The sequence below is a fragment of the Oncorhynchus kisutch genome, linkage group LG6 (genome assembly GCF_002021735.2).
Source record: "Oncorhynchus kisutch isolate 150728-3 linkage group LG6, Okis_V2, whole genome shotgun sequence".
In the NCBI taxonomy this organism is placed as follows: Eukaryota; Metazoa; Chordata; class Actinopteri; order Salmoniformes; family Salmonidae; genus Oncorhynchus; species Oncorhynchus kisutch.
Window position 1 is genome coordinate 2,639,462 of NC_034179.2, and position 18,623 is coordinate 2,658,084.

An 18,623-nucleotide genomic window follows, 5' to 3' on the forward strand; every position below is an offset into this window, starting at 1 on the left:
AGAGGGAGAGAGGGAGAATGAGTCTAACTAAAAGAGAGAGAGGGAGAGAGGGAGAATGAGTCTAACTAAAAGAGAGAGAGGGAAAGAGAGAGAGGGAGAAGGCATCTAACTAAAAGAGAGAGGCGGGAGAGAGTCTAACTAAAAGAGAGAGAGGGAGAGAGTCTAGCAGAGATCAGAGGAGAGAGGAGAGAGTCTAACTAAAAGAGAGAGAGGGGAGAGAGTCTAACTAAAAGAGAGAGAGGGAGAAGGCATCTAAACTAAAAGAGAGAGCGGGAGAGAGGGAGATGAGTCTAACTAAAAGAGAGAGAGGGAAAGAGAGAGAGGGAGAAGGCATCCTAACTAAAAGAGAGAGAGGGAGAGAGTCTAACTAAAGAGAGAGAGGGAGAGAGTCTAGCAGAGATCAGAGGGAGAGAGGGAGAGAGTCTAACTAAAAGAGAGAGAGGAGAGAGTCTAACTAAAAGAGAGAGAGGGAGAGAGTCTAACTAAAAGAGAGAGAGGGAGATGAGTCTAACTAAAAGAGAGAGAGGGAGAGAGTCTAACTAAAAGAGAGAGAGGAGAGAGTCTAACTAAAAGAGAGAGAGGGAGAGAGTCTAACTAAAAGAGAGAGCGGGAGAGAGTCTAACTAAAAGAGAGAGAGGGAGAGAGGTCTAACTAAAAGAGAGAGAGGAGAGAGTCTAGCAGAGATCAGAGGGAGAGAGGGAGAGTTACACTAAGAGAGAGAGGGAGACGAGTCTAACTAAAGAGAGAGAGGGAGAGAGTCTAACTAAAAGAGAGAGAGGGAGATGAGTCTAACTAAAGAGAGAGAGGGAGAGAGTCTAACTAAAGAGAGAGAGGGAGAGAGTCTAACTAAAAGAGAGAGAGGGAGAGAGTCTAACTAAAAGAGAGAGAGGGAGAGAGTCTAACTAAAAAGTCTAACTAAAAGAGAGGAGAGGGAGAGAGTCTAACTAAAGAGAGAGAGGGAGAGAGTCTAGCTAAAGAGAGAGAGGGAGAGAGTCTAACTAAAAGAGAGAGAGGAGAGAGAGTCTAACTAAAAAGAGAGAGAGGGAGAGAGTCTAACTAAAAGAGAGAGAGCGGAGAGAGTCTAGCTAAAGAGAGAGAGGGAGAGAGTCTAACTAAAAGAGAGAGAGGGAGAGAGTCTAGCTAAAGAGAGAGAGGGAGAGAGTCTAACTAAAAGAGAGAGAGGGAGAGAGTCTAACTAAAAGAGAGAGAGGAGAGAGTCTAGCTAAAAAGAGAGAGAGGGAGAGAGTCTAACTAAAAGAGAGAGAGGGAGAGAGTCTAACTAAAAGAGAGAGAGGGAGAGAGTCTAAGTAAAAGAGAGAGAGGGAGAGAGTCTAGCTAAAAGAGAGAGAGGGAGAGAGTCTAACTAAAAGAGAGAGAGGGAGAGAGTCTAACTAAAAGAGAGAGAGGGAGAGAGTCTAACTAAAGAGAGAGAGGGAGAATGAGTCTAACTAAAAGAGCGAGAGGAGAGAGTCTAGCAGAGATCAGAGGGAGAGAGTCTAACTAAAGAGAGAGAGGAGAGAGTCTAGCAGAGATCAGAGGGAGAGAGTCTAGCAGAGATCAGAGGGAGAGAGTCTAGCAGAGATCAGAGGAGAGAGTCTAGCAGAGATCAGAGGGAGAGAGTCTAGCAGAGATCAGAGGGAGAGAGTCTAGCAGAGATCAGAGGAGAGAGTCTAGCAGAGATCAGAGGGAGAGAGTCTAGCAGAGATCTGAGGGAGAGGTCTAGCAGAGATCAGAGGGAGAGAGTCTAGCAGAGATCAGAGGGAGAGAGTCTAACTAAAAGAGAGAGAGGGAGAGAGTCTAGCAGAGATCTGAGGGAGAGAGTCTAGCAGAGAGAGAGGGAGAGAGTCTAGCAGAGAGAGAGGGAGAGAGTCTAGCAGAGATCAGAGGGGAGAGAGTCTAGCAGAGATCTGGAGGGAGAGAGTCTAGCAGAGATCAGAGGGAGAGAGTCTAGCAGAGATCTGAGGGAGAGAGTCTAGCAGAGATCAGAGGGAGAGAGTCTAGCAGAGATCAGAGGGAGAGAGTCTAACTAAAAGAGAGAGAGGAGGGAGAGAGTCTAACTAAAAGAGAGAGAGGAGAGAGTCTAACTAAAGAGAGAGAGGGAGAGAGTCTAACTAAAAGAGAGAGCGGGAGAGAGTCTAGCAGAGATCAGAGGGAGAGAGTCTAGCAGAGATCAGAGGGAGAGAGTCTAGCAGAGATCAGAGGGAGAGAGTCTAGCAGAGATCAGAGGGAGAGAGTCTAGCAGAGAGAGAGGGAGAGAGTCTAGCAGAGATCAGAGGGAGAGAGGTCTAGCAGAGAGAGAGGGAGAGAGTCTAGCAGAGATCAGAGGAGAGAGTCTAGCAGAGAGAGAGGGAGAGAGTCTAGCAGAGATCAGAGGGAGAGAGTCTAGCAGAGATCAGAGGGAAATCCTCATGAAGGTGTTAAATAAAACATCAAATAACCTGTGTTCCCTCAGAGACCCAGGGCAGCAGCTCAGACAGATTAATGATGGAGCAGAAAGAGTGATCTGAGGCTGGGATGGATGGAGCTGTCAGTGAAGAGGAGGAGGAGAGCGGGATGAAAAGGAGAGGAGGCCTCCTCTGTGAGATAAACATGACTGAGAGCTGCACCTCCTTGAGGGACCCTCTCTGGCACCTCTGGCTCCTCTCCCCTCCTCTCACTTCCTCTCCTCCTCTCCTCTCCTCTCCTCTCCTCCTCCTCTCCTCTCCTCTCCTCCCTCCTCTCCTCTCCTCTCCTCTCCTCTCCTCTCCTCTCCTCTCCTCTCCTCTCCTCTCCTCTCCTCTCCTCTCCTCTCCTCTCTCCTCTCCTCTCCTGGGCTCCATACTGTAGAGCCCTACTTGTCAATACTACGCCCTGTACATTGGCACTAAAAGCTGTTTAATATCAGTGGTTGATTTGTGGGTTATTTGAAGGTAATTTATTCTTCAATAAATACTAAATTGTGGATGTGTATATGCCAGCCTGAGTCAGAATTCTGTTCTCAGAGACAGTCATGTGATGTGGCTCCAGTGTTCCAAATGACCTTTGACCTCTGGGTGTTTCTCTACAGCCCCCCTTTTCTCTCTCTCCCTCTCTGCTCTCTTCCCCCTCTTTCTTTCTCTTTCTTCCTCTGGCATATCCACATCCCTTCTAGCTCTTCCTCTATCCTTCACTCTATCTCTCATTCTCTTTCAATCTCTCCTTCTCTCACTCCCACCTCTTTCGTTCTCTCTCTCCATCTCCATCACTCTGTCTCTCTCTCTCCATCCCCATCACTCTGTCTCTCTCTCTCCATCACCAGCACTCTGTCTCTCTCTCTCTCTCCATCCCCATCACTCTGTCTCTCTCGCTCCATCTCCATCACTCTCTCTCTCTCTCCATCCCCATCACTCTGTCTCTCTCCATCCCTATCACTCTGTCTCTCTCTCTCTCCATCCCCATCACTCTGTCTCTCTACGCTCCATCTCCATCACTCTGTCTCTCTCTCTCCATCCCCATCACTCTGTCTCATCTCTCTCTCCATCCCTATCACTCTGTCTCTCTCTCCATCCCCATCACTCTGTCTCATCTCTCCATCCCATCACTCTGTCTCTCTCTCCCATCCCCATCACTCTGTCTCTCTCTCTCCATCCCCAATCACTCTGTCTCTCCATCTCCATTCACTCTGCTCTCTTCTCCGTCACCCATCACTCTGTCTCTCTCTCTCCATCCCCACTCACTCTGTCTCTCTCTGTCCATCCCCATCACTCTGTCGCTCTCTGTCCATCCCCATCACTCTGTCTCTCTCTGTCCATCCCCCATCACTCTGTCTCTCTCTCTCCTCTCCATCCCCATCACTCTGTCTCTCTCTGTCCATCCCCATCACTCTGTCTCTCTGTCTCTCTTCTCCATCCCCATCACTCTGTCTCTCTCTGTCCATCACCCCATCACTCTGTCTCTCTCTCTCCATCCACATCACTCTCTCTCTCTCTCTCCATCCCATCACTCTGTCTCTCTCTCTCTCCATCCCCATCACTCTGTCTCTCTCTGTCCATCCCCATCACTCTGTCTCTCTCTCTCCATCCCCATCACTCTGTCTCTCTCTGTCCATCCCCATCACTCTGTCTCTCTCTCTCCATCCCCATCACTCTCTCTCTCTCTCTCCATCCCCATCACTCTGTCTCTCTCTCTCCACCCCATCACTCTGTCTCTCTCTCTCCATCCCATCACTCTGTCTCTCTCTCTCTCTCCACCCCCATCACTCTGTCCCTCTCTCTCCATCCCCATCACTCTGTCTCTCTCTCTCTCCACCCCCATCACTCTGTCCCTCTCTCTCCATCCCCATCACTCTCTCTCTCTCTCCATCCCCATCACTCTGTCTCTCTCTCTCTACATCCCCATCACTCTGTCTCTCTCTCTCCATCCCCATCACTCTGTCTCTCTCTCTCCATCCCCATCACTCTGTCTCTCTCTATCTCCATCCCCATCACTCTGTCTCTCTCTCTCCATCCCCATCACTCTGTCTCCCTCTCTGTCCATCCCCATCACTCTGTCTCTCTCTCTCTCCACCCCATCACTCTGTCCCTCTCTCTCCATCCCCATCACTCTGTCTCTCTCTCTCCATCCCCATCACTCTGTCTCTCTCTCTCCATCCCCATCACTCTGTCTCTCTCTCTCCATCCCCATCAACTCTGTCTCTCTCTGTCCATCCCCATCACTCTGTCTCTCTCTCTCCATCCCCATCACTCTCTCTCTCTCTCTCCATCCCCATCACTCTGTCTCTCTCTCTCCACCCCATCACTCTGTCTCTCTCTCTCCATCCCCATCACTCTGTCTCTCTCTCTCTCTCCACCCCCATCACTCTGTCCCTCTCTCTCCATCCCCATCACTCTGTCTCTCTCTCTCTCCACCCCCATCACTCTGTCCCTCTCTCTCCATCCCCATCACTCTCTCTCTCTCTCCATCCCCATCACTCTGTCTCTCTCTCTCTCCATCCCCATCACTCTGTCTCTCTCTCTCCATCCCCATCACTCTGTCTCTCTCTCTCCATCCCCATCACTCTGTCTCTCTCTATCTCCATCCCCATCACTCTGTCTCTCTCTCTCCATCCCCATCACTCTGTCTCCCTCTCTGTCCATCCCCATCACTCTGTCTCTCTCTCTCTCCACCCCATCACTCTGTCCCTCTCTCTCCATCCCCATCACTCTGTCTCTCTCTCTCCATCCCCATCACTCTGTCTCTCTCTCTCCATCCCCATCACTCTGTCTCTCTCTGTCCATCCCCATCACTCTGTCGCTCTCTGTCCATCCCCATCACTCTGTCTCTCTCTGTCCATCCCCATCACTCTGTCTACTCTCTCTCTCCATCCCCATCACTCTGTCTCTCTCTGTCCATCCCCATCACTCTGTCTCTCTGTCTCTCTCTCTCCATCCCCATCACTCTGTCTCTCTCTGTCCATCCCCATCACTCTGTCTCTCTCTCTCCATCCACATCACTCTCTCTCTCTCTCTCCATCCCCATCACTCTGTCTCTCTCTCTCTCCATCCCCATCACTCTGTCTCTCTCTGTCCATCCCCATCACTCTGTCTCTCTCTCTCCATCCCCATCACTCTGTCTCTCTCTGTCCATCCCCATCACTCTGTCTCTCTCTCTCCATCCCCATCACTCTCTCTCTCTCTCCATCCCCATCACTCTGTCTCTCTCTCTCCACCCCATCACTCTGTCTCTCTCTCTCCATCCCCATCACTCTGTCTCTCTCTCTCTCTCCACCCCCATCACTCTGTCCCTCTCTCTCCATCCCCATCACTCTGTCTCTCTCTCTCTCCACCCCCATCACTCTGTCCCTCTCTCTCCATCCCCATCACTCTCTCTCTCTCTCCATCCCCATCACTCTGTCTCTCTCTCTGTCCATCCCCATCACTCTGTCTCTCTCTGTCCATCCCCATCACTCTCTCTCTATCTCCATCCCCATCACTCTGTCTCTCTCTCTCCATCTCCATCACTCTGTCTCTCCATCTCCATCACTCTGTCTCTCTCTCTCCATCCCCATCACTCTGTCTCTCTCTCTCCATCCCCATCACTCTCTCTCTCTCTCCATCTCCATCACTCTGTCTCTCTCTCTCCATCCCCATCACTCTGTCTCTCTCTGTCCATCCCCATCACTCTGTCTCTCTGTCCATCCCCATCACTCTCTCTCTCTTTCCATCTCCATCACTCTGTCTCTCTCTCTCCATCCCCATCACTCTGTCTCTCTCTGTCCATCCCCATCACTCTCTCTCTCTCTCTCCATCTCCATCACTCTGTCTCTCTCTCTCCATCCCCATCACTCTGTCTCCTCTCTCTCTCCATCCCCATCACTCTGTCTCCCTCTCTCCATCCCCATCACTCTGTCTCTCTCTCTCCATCCCCATCACTCTGTCTCTCTCTCTGTCCATCCCCATCACTCTGTCTCTCTCTCTCCATCCCCATCACTATGTCTCTCTCTCCATCTCCATCCCCCTGTCTCTCTCCCTCCATCCCCATCACTCTGTCTCTCTCTCTCTCCATCCCCATCACTCTGTCTCTCTCTCTCCATCCCCATCACTCTGTCTCTCTCTCTGTCCATCCCCATCACTCTGTCTCTCTCTGTCCATCCCCATCACTCTGTCTCTCTCTGTCCATCCCCATCACTCTGTCTCTCTCTCTCCATCCCCATCACTCTGTCTCTCTCTCCATCTCCATCCCCCTGTCTCTCTCCCTCCATCCCCATCACTCTGTCTCTTTCTCTCTCCATCCCCATCACTCTGGCTCTCTCTCTCCACCCCCATAACTCTCTCTCTCTCTCTGTCTCTCCATCCCCATCACTCTGTCTCTCTCTCTCTTTCTCTCCATCCCTATCACTCTGTCTCTCTCTCTCCATCCCCATCACTCTGTCTCTCTCTCTCCATCCCCATCACTCTGTCTCTCTCTCTCCATCCCCATCACTCTGTCTCCCTCTCTCTCCATCCCCATCACTCTGTATCTCTCTCTCCACCCCCATCACTCTGTCCCTCTCTCTCCACCCCCATCACTCTGTCCCTCTCTCTCCATCCCCATCACTCTGTCTCTCTCTCTCTCCATCCCCATCACTCTGTCTCTCTCTCTCCATCCCATCACTCAGTCTCTCTCTCTCTCTCCATCCCATCACTCTCTCTCTCTCTCTCCATCCCCATCACTCTCTCTCTCTCTCCATCTCCATCACTCTGTCTCTCTCTCTCCATCCCCATCACTCTCTCTCCTCTCCATCCCCATCACTCTGTCTCTCTCTGTCCATCCCCATCACTCTGTCTCTCTCTGTCCATCCCCATCACTCTGTCTCTCTCTGTCCATCCCATCACTCTGTCTCTCTCTCTCCATCCCCATCACTCTCTCTCTCTCTCCATCCCCATCACTCTGTCTCTCTCTCTCCATCCCCATCACTCTGTCTCTCTCTCTCCATCCCCATCACTCTGTCTCTCTCTCTCTCTCCATCCCCATCACTCTGTCTCTCTCTCTCTCCATCCCCATCACTCTGTCTCTCTCTCTCTCCATCCCCATCACTCTGTCTCTCTCTCTCTCCATCCCCATCACTCTGTCTCTCTCTCTCTCCATCCCCATCACTCTGTCCCTCTCTCTCCATCCCCATCACTCTGTCTCTCTCTCTCCATCCCCATCACTCTGTCTCTCTCTCTCTCCATCCCCATCACTCTGTCTCTCTCTCTCTCTCTCCATCCCCATCACTCTGTCTCTCTCTCTCTCCATCCCCATCACTCTGTCCCTCTCTCTCCATCCCCATCACTCTGTCTCTCTCTCTCCATCCCCATCACTCTGTCTCTCTCTCTCCATCCCCATCACTCTGTCTCTCTCTCTCTCCCCTGTCAGACACATTCAATACCACTTCTCTGTATCTCCTGTTCTTCTATTTATAGGTATCCATCTCCTCTCTTAGCCAATCCCCTCCTGGCTACTAAGACACTCCTCTCTTAGCCAATCCCCTCCTGGCTACTAAGACACTCCTCTCTTAGCCAATCCCCTCCTGGCTACTAAGACACTCCTCTCTTAGCCATTCTCCTCCTGGCTACTAAGACACTCCTCTCTTACCCATTCTCCTCCTGGCTACTAAGACACTCCTCTCTTAGCCATTCCCCTCCTGGCTACTAAGACACTCCTATCTTAGCCAACCCCTCCTGGCTACTAAGACACTCCTCTCTTAGCCATTCCCCTCCTGGCTACTAAGACACTCCTCTCTTAGCCATTCCCCTCCTGGCTACTAAGACACTCCTCTCTTAGCCATTCCCCTCCTGGCTACTAAGACACTCCTATCTTAGCCAATCCCCTCCTGGCAACTAAGACACTCCTCTCTTAGCCAAACCCCTCCTGGCTACTAAGACACTCCTCTCTTAGCCAATCCCCTCCTGGCTACTAAGACACTCCTCTCTTAGCCATTCTCCTCCTGGCTACTAAGAGACTCCTCTCTTAGCCATTCCCCTCCTGGCTACTAAGAGACTCCTCTCTTAGCCATTCCCCTCCTGGCTACTAAGACACTCCTCTCTTAGCCATTCCCCTCCTGGCTACTAAGACACTCCTCTCTTAGCCATTCCCCTCCTGGCTACTAAGACACTCCTCTCTTAGCCAATCCCCTCCTGGCTACTAAGACACTCCTCTCTTAGCCAACCCCTCCTGGCTACCAAGACACTAGCTCAATAAATCCTACCATCCACGAGCTCAATAAATCCTACCATCCACGAGCTCAATAAATCCAACCAGCCACTAGCTCAATAAATCCTACCATTGGTGGCAATTGAGAAGAAGACTTACATCCTGGTTACTCATCTCCCAGTAGGGTCTCTCTCCGTATGACATCACTTCCCACATGGAGATTCCGTAGCTCCACACGTCAGAGGCGGAGGTGAACTTCCTGAATGCTATCGCTTCTGGAGCTGTCCAGCGGATAGGGATTTTACCGCCCTGAGAGAGAGAAACATATCAACAACATTCAGATGGTTATTTTAGGATGGAGAATGATGATCAGAGAGAGCAATAATGTAGATATGTCCTGGAGACTGTGCTACGTGTTAATTGGCTGTCCTGGAGATTGTGCCGCAAGCTAATTGGCTGTCCTGGATGCAGTGTCACAGTCAGTGACAGAACCTGCACAATCTGGGCAGCACAGCGCAATTATCAGGTTTAGAAAGAAAAATGGAGAAAGCTAGCTAGCTACATACACACACTGCCTCAGACAGCCAAGTAGAGACAGCTAGCTAACACTGCAACATACACACTGACACAGACAACCAAGGAGAGACAGCTAGCTAACACTGACACACACACACACTGCCTTAGACAACCAAGTAGAGACAGCTAGCTAACACTGCTACATACACACACTGCCTCAGACAGCCAAGTAGAGACAGCTAATGTAAACTCACCCTATTCCGTACAAATGTGCGCAACCGCGACATTCAAACGAGGCTGCAAAGAAAACTAATGGGACTGTAGCGACTGTGTTGACGTCAAAATCTGGGGTGTGAACTAGGTTTCTATTCAAGCGTTGATCGACATGGTAATGGCTCTATAGTATTGGAGAAAAGTTGAAAAAAACCGACCCTCCGTTACATCTTGACATGTCATGCCGAAACGTACAGCGCGCATAAAGCAACTATTTCTGTCTTCACCAGGTAGCACTTCTCTCATCGTTTAAAAACAAGAAATGGACAGTGACGGGGTTAAAGGGGGGATACCTAGTCATTTTTTGCATCATCAAGCGATGGCCACTCTCAAAGCCGCTGTTTACTTCTGAAGATCACTTGAGCACCGCCCTGAAAACCTGATTCAAATTCGACACAAAGCTTCAAATAGGTATGTAATGACACATTATATAAACTCTTTGTAGTGTTTTATATGCATTTTAGAGGCGATAAGGTGATAAGTTGCACAGATCGAGTGAAAAACAGGCGCTTCCCACACATCTCCTCTCCTTCCCACTACCACGCATGAGTTTCTCTTCCCCACCTGCCATTTTTAAAAAGACCCGAAGGAGCTCATTGCCTTTTTCAATCATGCAGAAACGGGCAGCGTGGAGGTCTCGGCATGAATTCTGTTGGAAAGGGGAGAAATTGTGCTTTACACTGGTATTGACACTACAGTTGATCTGGAAGTATTACGTTTTTTGGGCGCTAAAATAAGGGCAATTGTACGGACCAAGGCGATGTATAAAAGTGAGTAAGTTTACGTCAGCTAACACTGCTACAGCTAGCTAACACTGCTACAGCTAGCTAACACTGCTACATACACACTGCCTCAGACAGCTAACTAACACTGCAACATACACACTTCCTCAGACAGCTAACTAACACTGCTACATACACACTGCCTCAGACAGCTAACACTGCTACATACACACTGCCTCAGACAGCTAACTAACACTGCTACATACACACTGCCTCAGACAGCTAACACTGCTACATACACACTGCCTCAGACAGCTAACACTGCTACATACACACTGCCTCAGACAGCTAACTAACACTGCTACATAAACACTGCCTCAGACAGCTAACTAACACTGCTACATACACACTGCCTCAGACAGCTAACACTGCTACACACACACTGCCTCAAACAGCTAACACTGCTACATACACACTGCCTCAGACAGCTAACTAACACTGCTACATACACACTGCCTCAGACAGCTAACTAACACTGCTACATAAACACTGCCTCAGACAGCTAACACTGCTACACACACACTGCCTCAAACAGCTAACACTGCTACATACACACTGCCTCAGACAGCTAACTAACACTGCTACATACACACTGCCTCAGACAGCTAGCTAACACTGCTACATACACACTGCCTCAGACAGCTAACACTGCTACATACACACTGCCTCAGACAGCCAAGTAGAGACAGCTAACTAACACTGCTACACACACGCACACTCAGAGCTCTCACATATGAGCCTCAGACCTCACAGAGCACTGTGAGCATGCCATGCTTCACGTGCACACTTCCTCCTCCCACCCTGTCACTATCCTTCACTTGCACTCCCTCCCTGTCAAGCCCCCCCCCCCCCCCCCCCCCCCGGGTGTCCCGCTATGTAGTGGTCAATTGGAATCAGTAGAGCTAGAAGAGACGATGGACACAGAAACAAAGAGACACACAGACAGGCAGACACAGAGACAGACAGGAAGACACAGAGACAGACAGGAAGACACAGAGACAGACAGGAAGACACTGAGACAGACAGGCAGACACAGAGACAGACAGGCAGACACAGAGACAGACAGGCAGACACAGAGACAGACAGGCACAGAGACAGACAGACACAGAGACAGACAGACACAGAGACAGACAGACACAGAGACAGACAGGAAGACACTGAGACAGACAGGCAGACACAGAGACAGACAGACACAGAGACAGACAGGAAGACACTGAGACAGACAGGAAGACACTGAGACAGACAGGAAGACACAGAGACAGACAGGAAGACACAGAGACAGACTGAGACAGACAGGCAGACACAGAGACAGACAGACACAGAGACAGGAGAATCATGGCTGTGCTGCTGCAGAGGGCTAACTAATAACAAGTCATATTGGGGATGAGCGTGTGAGTCATTGTGTGACAGGAAGACAGACAGACAGACACAGACAGACAGGCACGCAGACAGACAGACAGACACAGACAGACAGACACTCAGACAGACAGACAGACACGCAGACAGACGCGCAGACAGACAGATACTTACCCTGGTCGTATAGGCAGCCTCAGCATCATCCTCCAGGACTCTGGACAGGCCAAAGTCAGACACCTTACACACCAGGTTGCTGTTGACCAGGATGTTACGCGCCGCCAGGTCCCGGTGCACGTATCCAATGTCACACAGGTAGCGCATGCCTGACGCCATACCACGCAGCATCCCAACCAGCTGGATCACTGTGAAGTGGCCATCGTTCTTCTACAGGAAGAAGAGGGAGGAAAAGCTCAGAGTACGTCCCTAATGACACCCCATTCCCATTATAATGCACCAGGGACACCTCATTCCCATTATAACGCACCAGGGACACCCCATTCCCATTATAACGCACCAGGGACACCTCACTCCCATTATAACGCACCAGGGACACCCCATTCCCATTATAACGCACCAGGGAAACCTCATTCCCATTATAACGCACCAGGGACACCCCATTCCCATTATAACGCACCAGGGACACCTCATTCCCATTATAACGCACCAGGGACACCTCATTCCCATTATAACGCACCAGGGACACCCCATTCCCATTATAACGCATCAGGGACACCCCATCCCATTATAACGCACTAGGGACACCTCATTCCCATTATAACACACCAGGGACACCTCATTCCCATTATAACGCACCAGGGACACCTCATTCCCATTATAACGCACCAGGGACACCTTATTCCCATTATAACGCACCAGGGACAACCCATCCCATTATAACGCACCAGGGACACCCCATTCCCATTACAACGCACCAGGGACACCTCATTCCCATTATAACGCACCAGGGACACCCCATCCCATTATAATGCACCAGGGACACCTCATTCCCATTATAACGCACCAGGGACACCCCATTCCCATTATAACGCACCAGGGACACCCCATTCCCATTATAATGCACCAGGGACACCTCATTCCCATTATAACGCACCAGGGACACCCCATCCCATTATAATGCACCAGGGACACCTCATTTCCATTATAACGCACCAGGGACACCCCATTCCCATTATAACGCACCAGGGACACCCCATTCCCATTATAATGCACTACCTTGACAAGGGACACCCCATCCCATTATAATGCACCAGGGACACCCCATTCCCATTATAATGCACTACCTTTGACCAGGGACACCCCATTCCCTTTATAATGTACTATTCTTGATCGAGGGCACACACTCTATTCCCCTATGAGCCCTGGTCTAAAGTAGTGCACTGTGAAGGGATTGGGGTCTCCCTGGTCTAAAGCAGTGCACTGTAAAGGGAATGGGGTGTCCCTGGTCTAAAGTAGTGCACTGTAAAGGGAATGGGGTGTCCCTGGTCTAAAGTAGTGCACTGTAAAGGGAATGGGGTGTCCCTGGTTTAAAGTAGTGCACTGTAAAGTGAATGGGGTGTCCCTGGTTTAAAGTAGTGCACTGTAAAAGGGAATGGGGTGGCATTTGGGACCTATTCTTAGACAGTGTGGTCATGACATTCAGACGTCAACGGGTGACAACAGCACATCTAAATAATCATTGTTTGACTTGAGGAAGGTCTCTAGTGATTCACATGGTTGAGGAAGGTGTCTAGTGATTCACATGGTTTACCTTGAGGAAGGTGTCCAGTGCTCCACATGGTTGAGGAAGGTGTCTAGTGATCCACATGGTTGAGGAAGGTCTCTAGTGATCCACATGGTTGAGGAAGGTCTCTAGTGATCCACATGGTTGAGGAAGGTCTCTAGTGATCCACATGGTTGAGGAAGGTGTCTAGTGATCCACATGGTTGAGGAAGGTCTCTAGTGATCCACATGGTTGAGGAAGGTGTCTAGTGATCCACATGGTTGAGGAAGGTGTCTAGTGATCCACATGGTTGAGGAAGGTCTCTAGTGATCCACATGGTTGAGGAAGGTGTCCAGTGCTCCACATGGTTGAGGAAGGTTGGTTTACCTTGAGGAAGGTGTCCAGTGATCCACAAGGTTTAACTTGAGGAAGGTGTCTAGTGATCCACAGATCCACATGGTTTACCTTGAGGAAGGTGTCTAGTGATCCACATGGTTTTCCTTGAGGAAGGTGTCTAGTGATCCACATGGTTTACCTTGAGGAAGGTCTCCAGTGATCCACATGGTTTACCTTGAGGAAGGTGTCTAGTGAACCACATGGTTTACCTTGAGGAAGGTTCCTAGTGATCCACATGGTTTACCTTGAGGAAGGTGTCTAGTGATCCACATGGTTTACCTTGAGGAAGGTGCCTAGTGATCCACATGGTTTACCTTGAGGAAGGTGTCTAGTGATCCACATGGTTTACCTTGAGGAAGGTGCCTAGTGATCCACATGGTTTACCTTGAGGAAGGTGTCTAGTGAGCCACATGGTTTACCTTGAGGAAGGTGTCTAGTGATCCACATGGTTGAGGAAGGTGTCTAGTGATCCACATGGTTGAGGAAGGTGTCTAGTGATCCACATGGTTTACCTTGAGGAAGGTGTCTAGTGATCCACATGGTTGAGGAAGGTGTCTAGTGATCCACATGGTTTACCTTGAGGAAGGTGTCTAGTGATCCACATGGTTGAGGAAGGTGTCTAGTGATCCACATGGTTGAGGAAGGTGCCTAGTGATCCACATGGTTTACCTTGAGGAAGGTGCCTAGTGATCCACATGGTTTACCTTGAGGAAGGTGTCTAGTGATCCACATGGTTTACCTTGAGGAAGGTGCCTAGTGATCCACATGGTTTACCTTGAGGAAGGTGTCTAGTGATCCACATGGTTTACCTTGAGGAAGGTGCCTAGTGATCCACATGGTTTACCTTGAGGAAGGTGTCTAGTGATCCACATGGTTTACCTTGAGGAAGGTGTCTAGTGATCCACATGGTTGAGGAAGGTGTCTAGTGATCCACATGGTTTACCTTGAGGAAGGTGTCTAGTGAGCCACATGGTTTACCTTGAGGAAGGTGTCTAGTGATCCACATGGTTGAGGAAGGTGTCTAGTGATCCACATGGTTGAGGAAGGTGTCTAGTGATACACATGGTTTACCTTGAGGAAGGTGTCTAGTGATCCACATGGTTGAGGAAGGTGTCTAGTGATCCACATGGTTGAGGAAGGTGTCTAGTGATCCACATGGTTTACCTTGAGGAAGTTGTCTAGTGAGCCACATGGTTTACCTTGAGGAAGGTGTCTAGTGATCCACATGGTTGAGGAAGGTGTCTAGTGATCCACATGGTTGAGGAAGGTGCCTAGTGATCCACATGGTTTACCTTGAGGAAGGTGTCTAGTGATCCACATGGTTGAGGAAGGTGTCTAGTGAGCCACATGGTTTACCTTCAGGAAGGTGTCTAGTGATCCACATGGTTGAGGAAGGTGTCTAGTGATCCACATGGTTTACCTTGAGGAAGGTGCCTAGTGATCCACATGGTTTACCTTGAGGAAGGTGTCTAGTGATCCACATGGTTTACCTTGAGGAAGGTGTCTAGTGATCCACATGGTTGAGGAAGGTGTCTAGTGATCCACATGGTTTACCTTGAGGAAGGTGTCTAGTGAGCCACATGGTTTACCTTGAGGAATGTGTCTAGTGATCCACATTGTTTACCTTGAGGAAGGTGCCTAGTGATCACATGGTTTACCTTGAGGAAGGTGCCTAGTGATCCACATGGTTTACCTTGAGGAAGGTGTCTAGTGATCCACATGGTTTACCTTGAGGAAGGTGTCTAGTGATCCACATGGTTGAGGAAGGTGTAGTGATCCACATGGTTTACCTTGAGGAAGGTGTCTAGTGAGCCACATGGTTGAGGAAGGTGTCTAGTGATCTACATGGTTGAGGAAGGTGTCTAGTGATCCACATGGTAGAGGAAGGTGCCTAGTGATCCACATGGTTGAGGAAGGTGTCTAGTGATCCACATGGTTGAGAAAGGTGCCTAGTGATCCACATGGTATTAGGAAGGTGTCTAGTGATCCACATGGTTGAGGAAGGTGTCTAGTGAGCCACATGGTTTACCTTGAGGAAGGTGTCTAGTGATCCACATGGTTGAGGAAGGTGCCTAGTGATCCACATGGTTTACCTTGAGGAAGGTGTCTAGTGATCCACATGGTTTACCTTGAGGAAGGTTTCTAGCGATCCACATGGTTTACCTTGAGGAAGGTGTCTAGTGATCCACATGGTTGAGGAAGGTGTCTAGTGATCCACATGGTTTACCTTGAGGAAGGTGTCTAGTGAGCCACATGGTTTACCTTGAGGAAGGTGCCTAGTGATCCACATGGTTGAGGAAGGTGTCTAGTGATCCACATTGTTGAGGAAGGTGTCTAGTGAGCCACATGGTTTACCTTGAGGAAGGTGTCTAGTGATCCACATGGTTGAGGAAGGTGCCTAGTGATCCACATGGTTTACCTTGAGGAAGGTGTCTAGTGAGCCACATGGTTTACCTTGAGAAAGGTGTCTAGTGATCCACATGGTTTACCTTGAGGAAGGTGTCTAGTGATCCACATGGTTTACCTTGAGGAAGGTGTCTAGTGATCCACATGGTTGAGGAAGGTGTCTAGTGATCCACATGGTTTACCTTGAGGAAGGTGTCCAGTGATCCACAGATCCACATGGTTTACCTTGAGGAAGGTGTCTAGTGATCCACATGGTTTTCCTTGAGGAAGGTGTCTAGTGATCCACATGGTATACCTTGAGGAAGGTGTCTAGTGGTGTCTAGTGAGCCACATGGTTTACCTTGAGGAAGGTGTCTAGTGATCCACATGGTTGAGGAAGGTGTCTAGTGATCCACATGGTTGAGGAAGGTGTCTAGTGATCCACATGGTTTACCTTGAGGAAGGTGTCTAGTGAGCCACATGGTTTACCTTGAGGAAGGTGTCTAGTGATCCACATGGTTGAGGAAGGTGTCTAGTGATCCACATGGTTGAGGAAGGTGTCTAGTGAGCCACATGGTTTACCTTGAGGAAGGTGTCTAGTGATCCACATGGTTGAGGAAGGTGCCTAGTGATCCACATGGTTTACCTTGAGGAAGGTGCCTAGTGATCCACATGGTTTACCTTGAGGAAGGTGTCTAGTGATCCACATGGTTTACCTTGAGGAAGGTGCCTAGTGATCCACATGGTTTACCTTGAGGAAGGTGCCTAGTGATCCACATGGTTTACCTTGAGGAAGGTGTCTAGTGATCCACATGGTTTACCTTGAGGAAGGTGCCTAGTGATCCACATGGTTTACCTTGAGGAAGGTGCCTAGTGATCCACATGGTTTACCTTGAGGAAGGTGCCTAGTGATCCACATGGTTGAGGAAGGTGTCTAGTGATCCACATGGTTTACCTTGAGGAAGGTGTCTAGTGAGCCACATGGTTTACCTTGAGGAAGGTGCCTAGTGATCCACATGGTTGAGGAAGGTGTCTAGTGATCCACATGGTTGAGGAAGGTGTCTAGTGAGCCACATGGTTTACCTTGAGGAAGGTGTCTAGTGAGCCACATGGTTTACCTTGAGGAAGGTATCTAGTGAGCCACATGGTTTACCTTGAGGAAGGTGTCTAGTGATCCACATGGTTGAGAAAGGTGTCTAGTGATCCACATGGTTGAGAAAGGTGTCTAGTGATCCACATGGTTTACCTTGAGGAAGGTGTCTAGTGATCCACATGGTTTACCTTGAGGAAGGTGTCTAGTGATCCACATGGTTTACCTTGAGGAAGGTGTCTAGTGATCCACATGGTTGAGGAAGGTGTCTAGTGATCCACATGGTTTACCTTGAGGAAGGTGTCCAGTGATCCATTCTCCATGTACTCCGTGATGATCATCACAGGTTTTGCTGACAAAAGAATAGAGAGAATAATATCATATCAAACAGATGAGCGATACATCACCGCTACAATGGAACCACATAGACAATATACACAGCATGTATTAATACAGACAATATACACATGTATTAATACAGACAATATACACAGCATGTATTAATACAGACAATACACACACCCTGTATTAATGCAGACAATATACACAGCATGTATTAATACAGACCATATACACAGCATGTATTAATACAGACAATATACACAGCATGTATTAATACAGACAATATACACAGCATGTATTAATACAGACAATACACACACCATGTATTAATACAGACAATACACACAGCATGTATTAATACAGGCAATACACACATCACGTATTAATACAGACAATATACACAGCATGTATTAATACAGACAATATACATATTATGTATTAATACAGACAATACACATACCATGTATTAATACAGACAATACACATACCATGTATTAATACAGACAATACACATATTATGTATTAATACAGACAATATACACAGCATGTATTAATACAGACAATATACACAACATGTACAGTTGAAGTCGGAAGTTTACATACACTTTACAGACAGATCATTTCACTTATAATTCACTTCATCACAACTCCAGTAGGTCAGAATTTTACATACACTAAGTTGACTGTGCCTTTAAACAGCTTGGAAAATTCCAGAAAATTATGTCATGGCTTTAGAAGCTTCTGATAGGCTAATTGACATCATTTGAGTCAATTGGAGGTGTACCTGTGGATGTATTTCAAGGCTACCTTCAAACTCCGTGCCTCTTTGCTTGACATCATCGGAAAATCAAGCCAAGACCTCCACAAAATGTAGACCTCCACAAGTCTTGTTCATCCTTGGGAGCAATTTCCAAAAGCCTGAATGTGCCACGTTAATCTGTACAAACAATAGTACGCAAGTATAAACACCATGGGACTACGCAGCCATCATACCACTCAGGAAGGAGACGTGTTCTGTCTCCTAGAGATGAACGTACTTTGGTGCGAAAAGTGCAAATCATTCCCAGAATAACTGCAAAGGACCTTGTGAAGATGCTGGAGGAAACAGGTACACAAGTATCTATATCCACAGTAAAACAAGTGCTATATCGAC

At 48.7% G+C, this 18,623-nt stretch overlaps 1 protein-coding gene across 1 annotated transcript in view; it reads right to left on the bottom strand.

Annotated features, from left to right (window-relative positions):
• epha5 (EPH receptor A5) overlaps nt 1-18,623 on the bottom strand; it is a 188,238-nt gene that overhangs the window by 38,779 nt on the left and 130,836 nt on the right. Inside the window, exons 12-14 of the mRNA XM_031826005.1 lie at nt 17,419-17,480; nt 11,712-11,921; nt 8,770-8,919 (exon numbers count right to left, since the gene is read on the bottom strand). Of these exons, the coding sequence (XP_031681865.1) occupies nt 8,770-8,919; nt 11,712-11,921; nt 17,419-17,480 (422 nt within the window). The remainder of the gene's footprint in view (nt 1-8,769; nt 8,920-11,711; nt 11,922-17,418; nt 17,481-18,623) is intronic.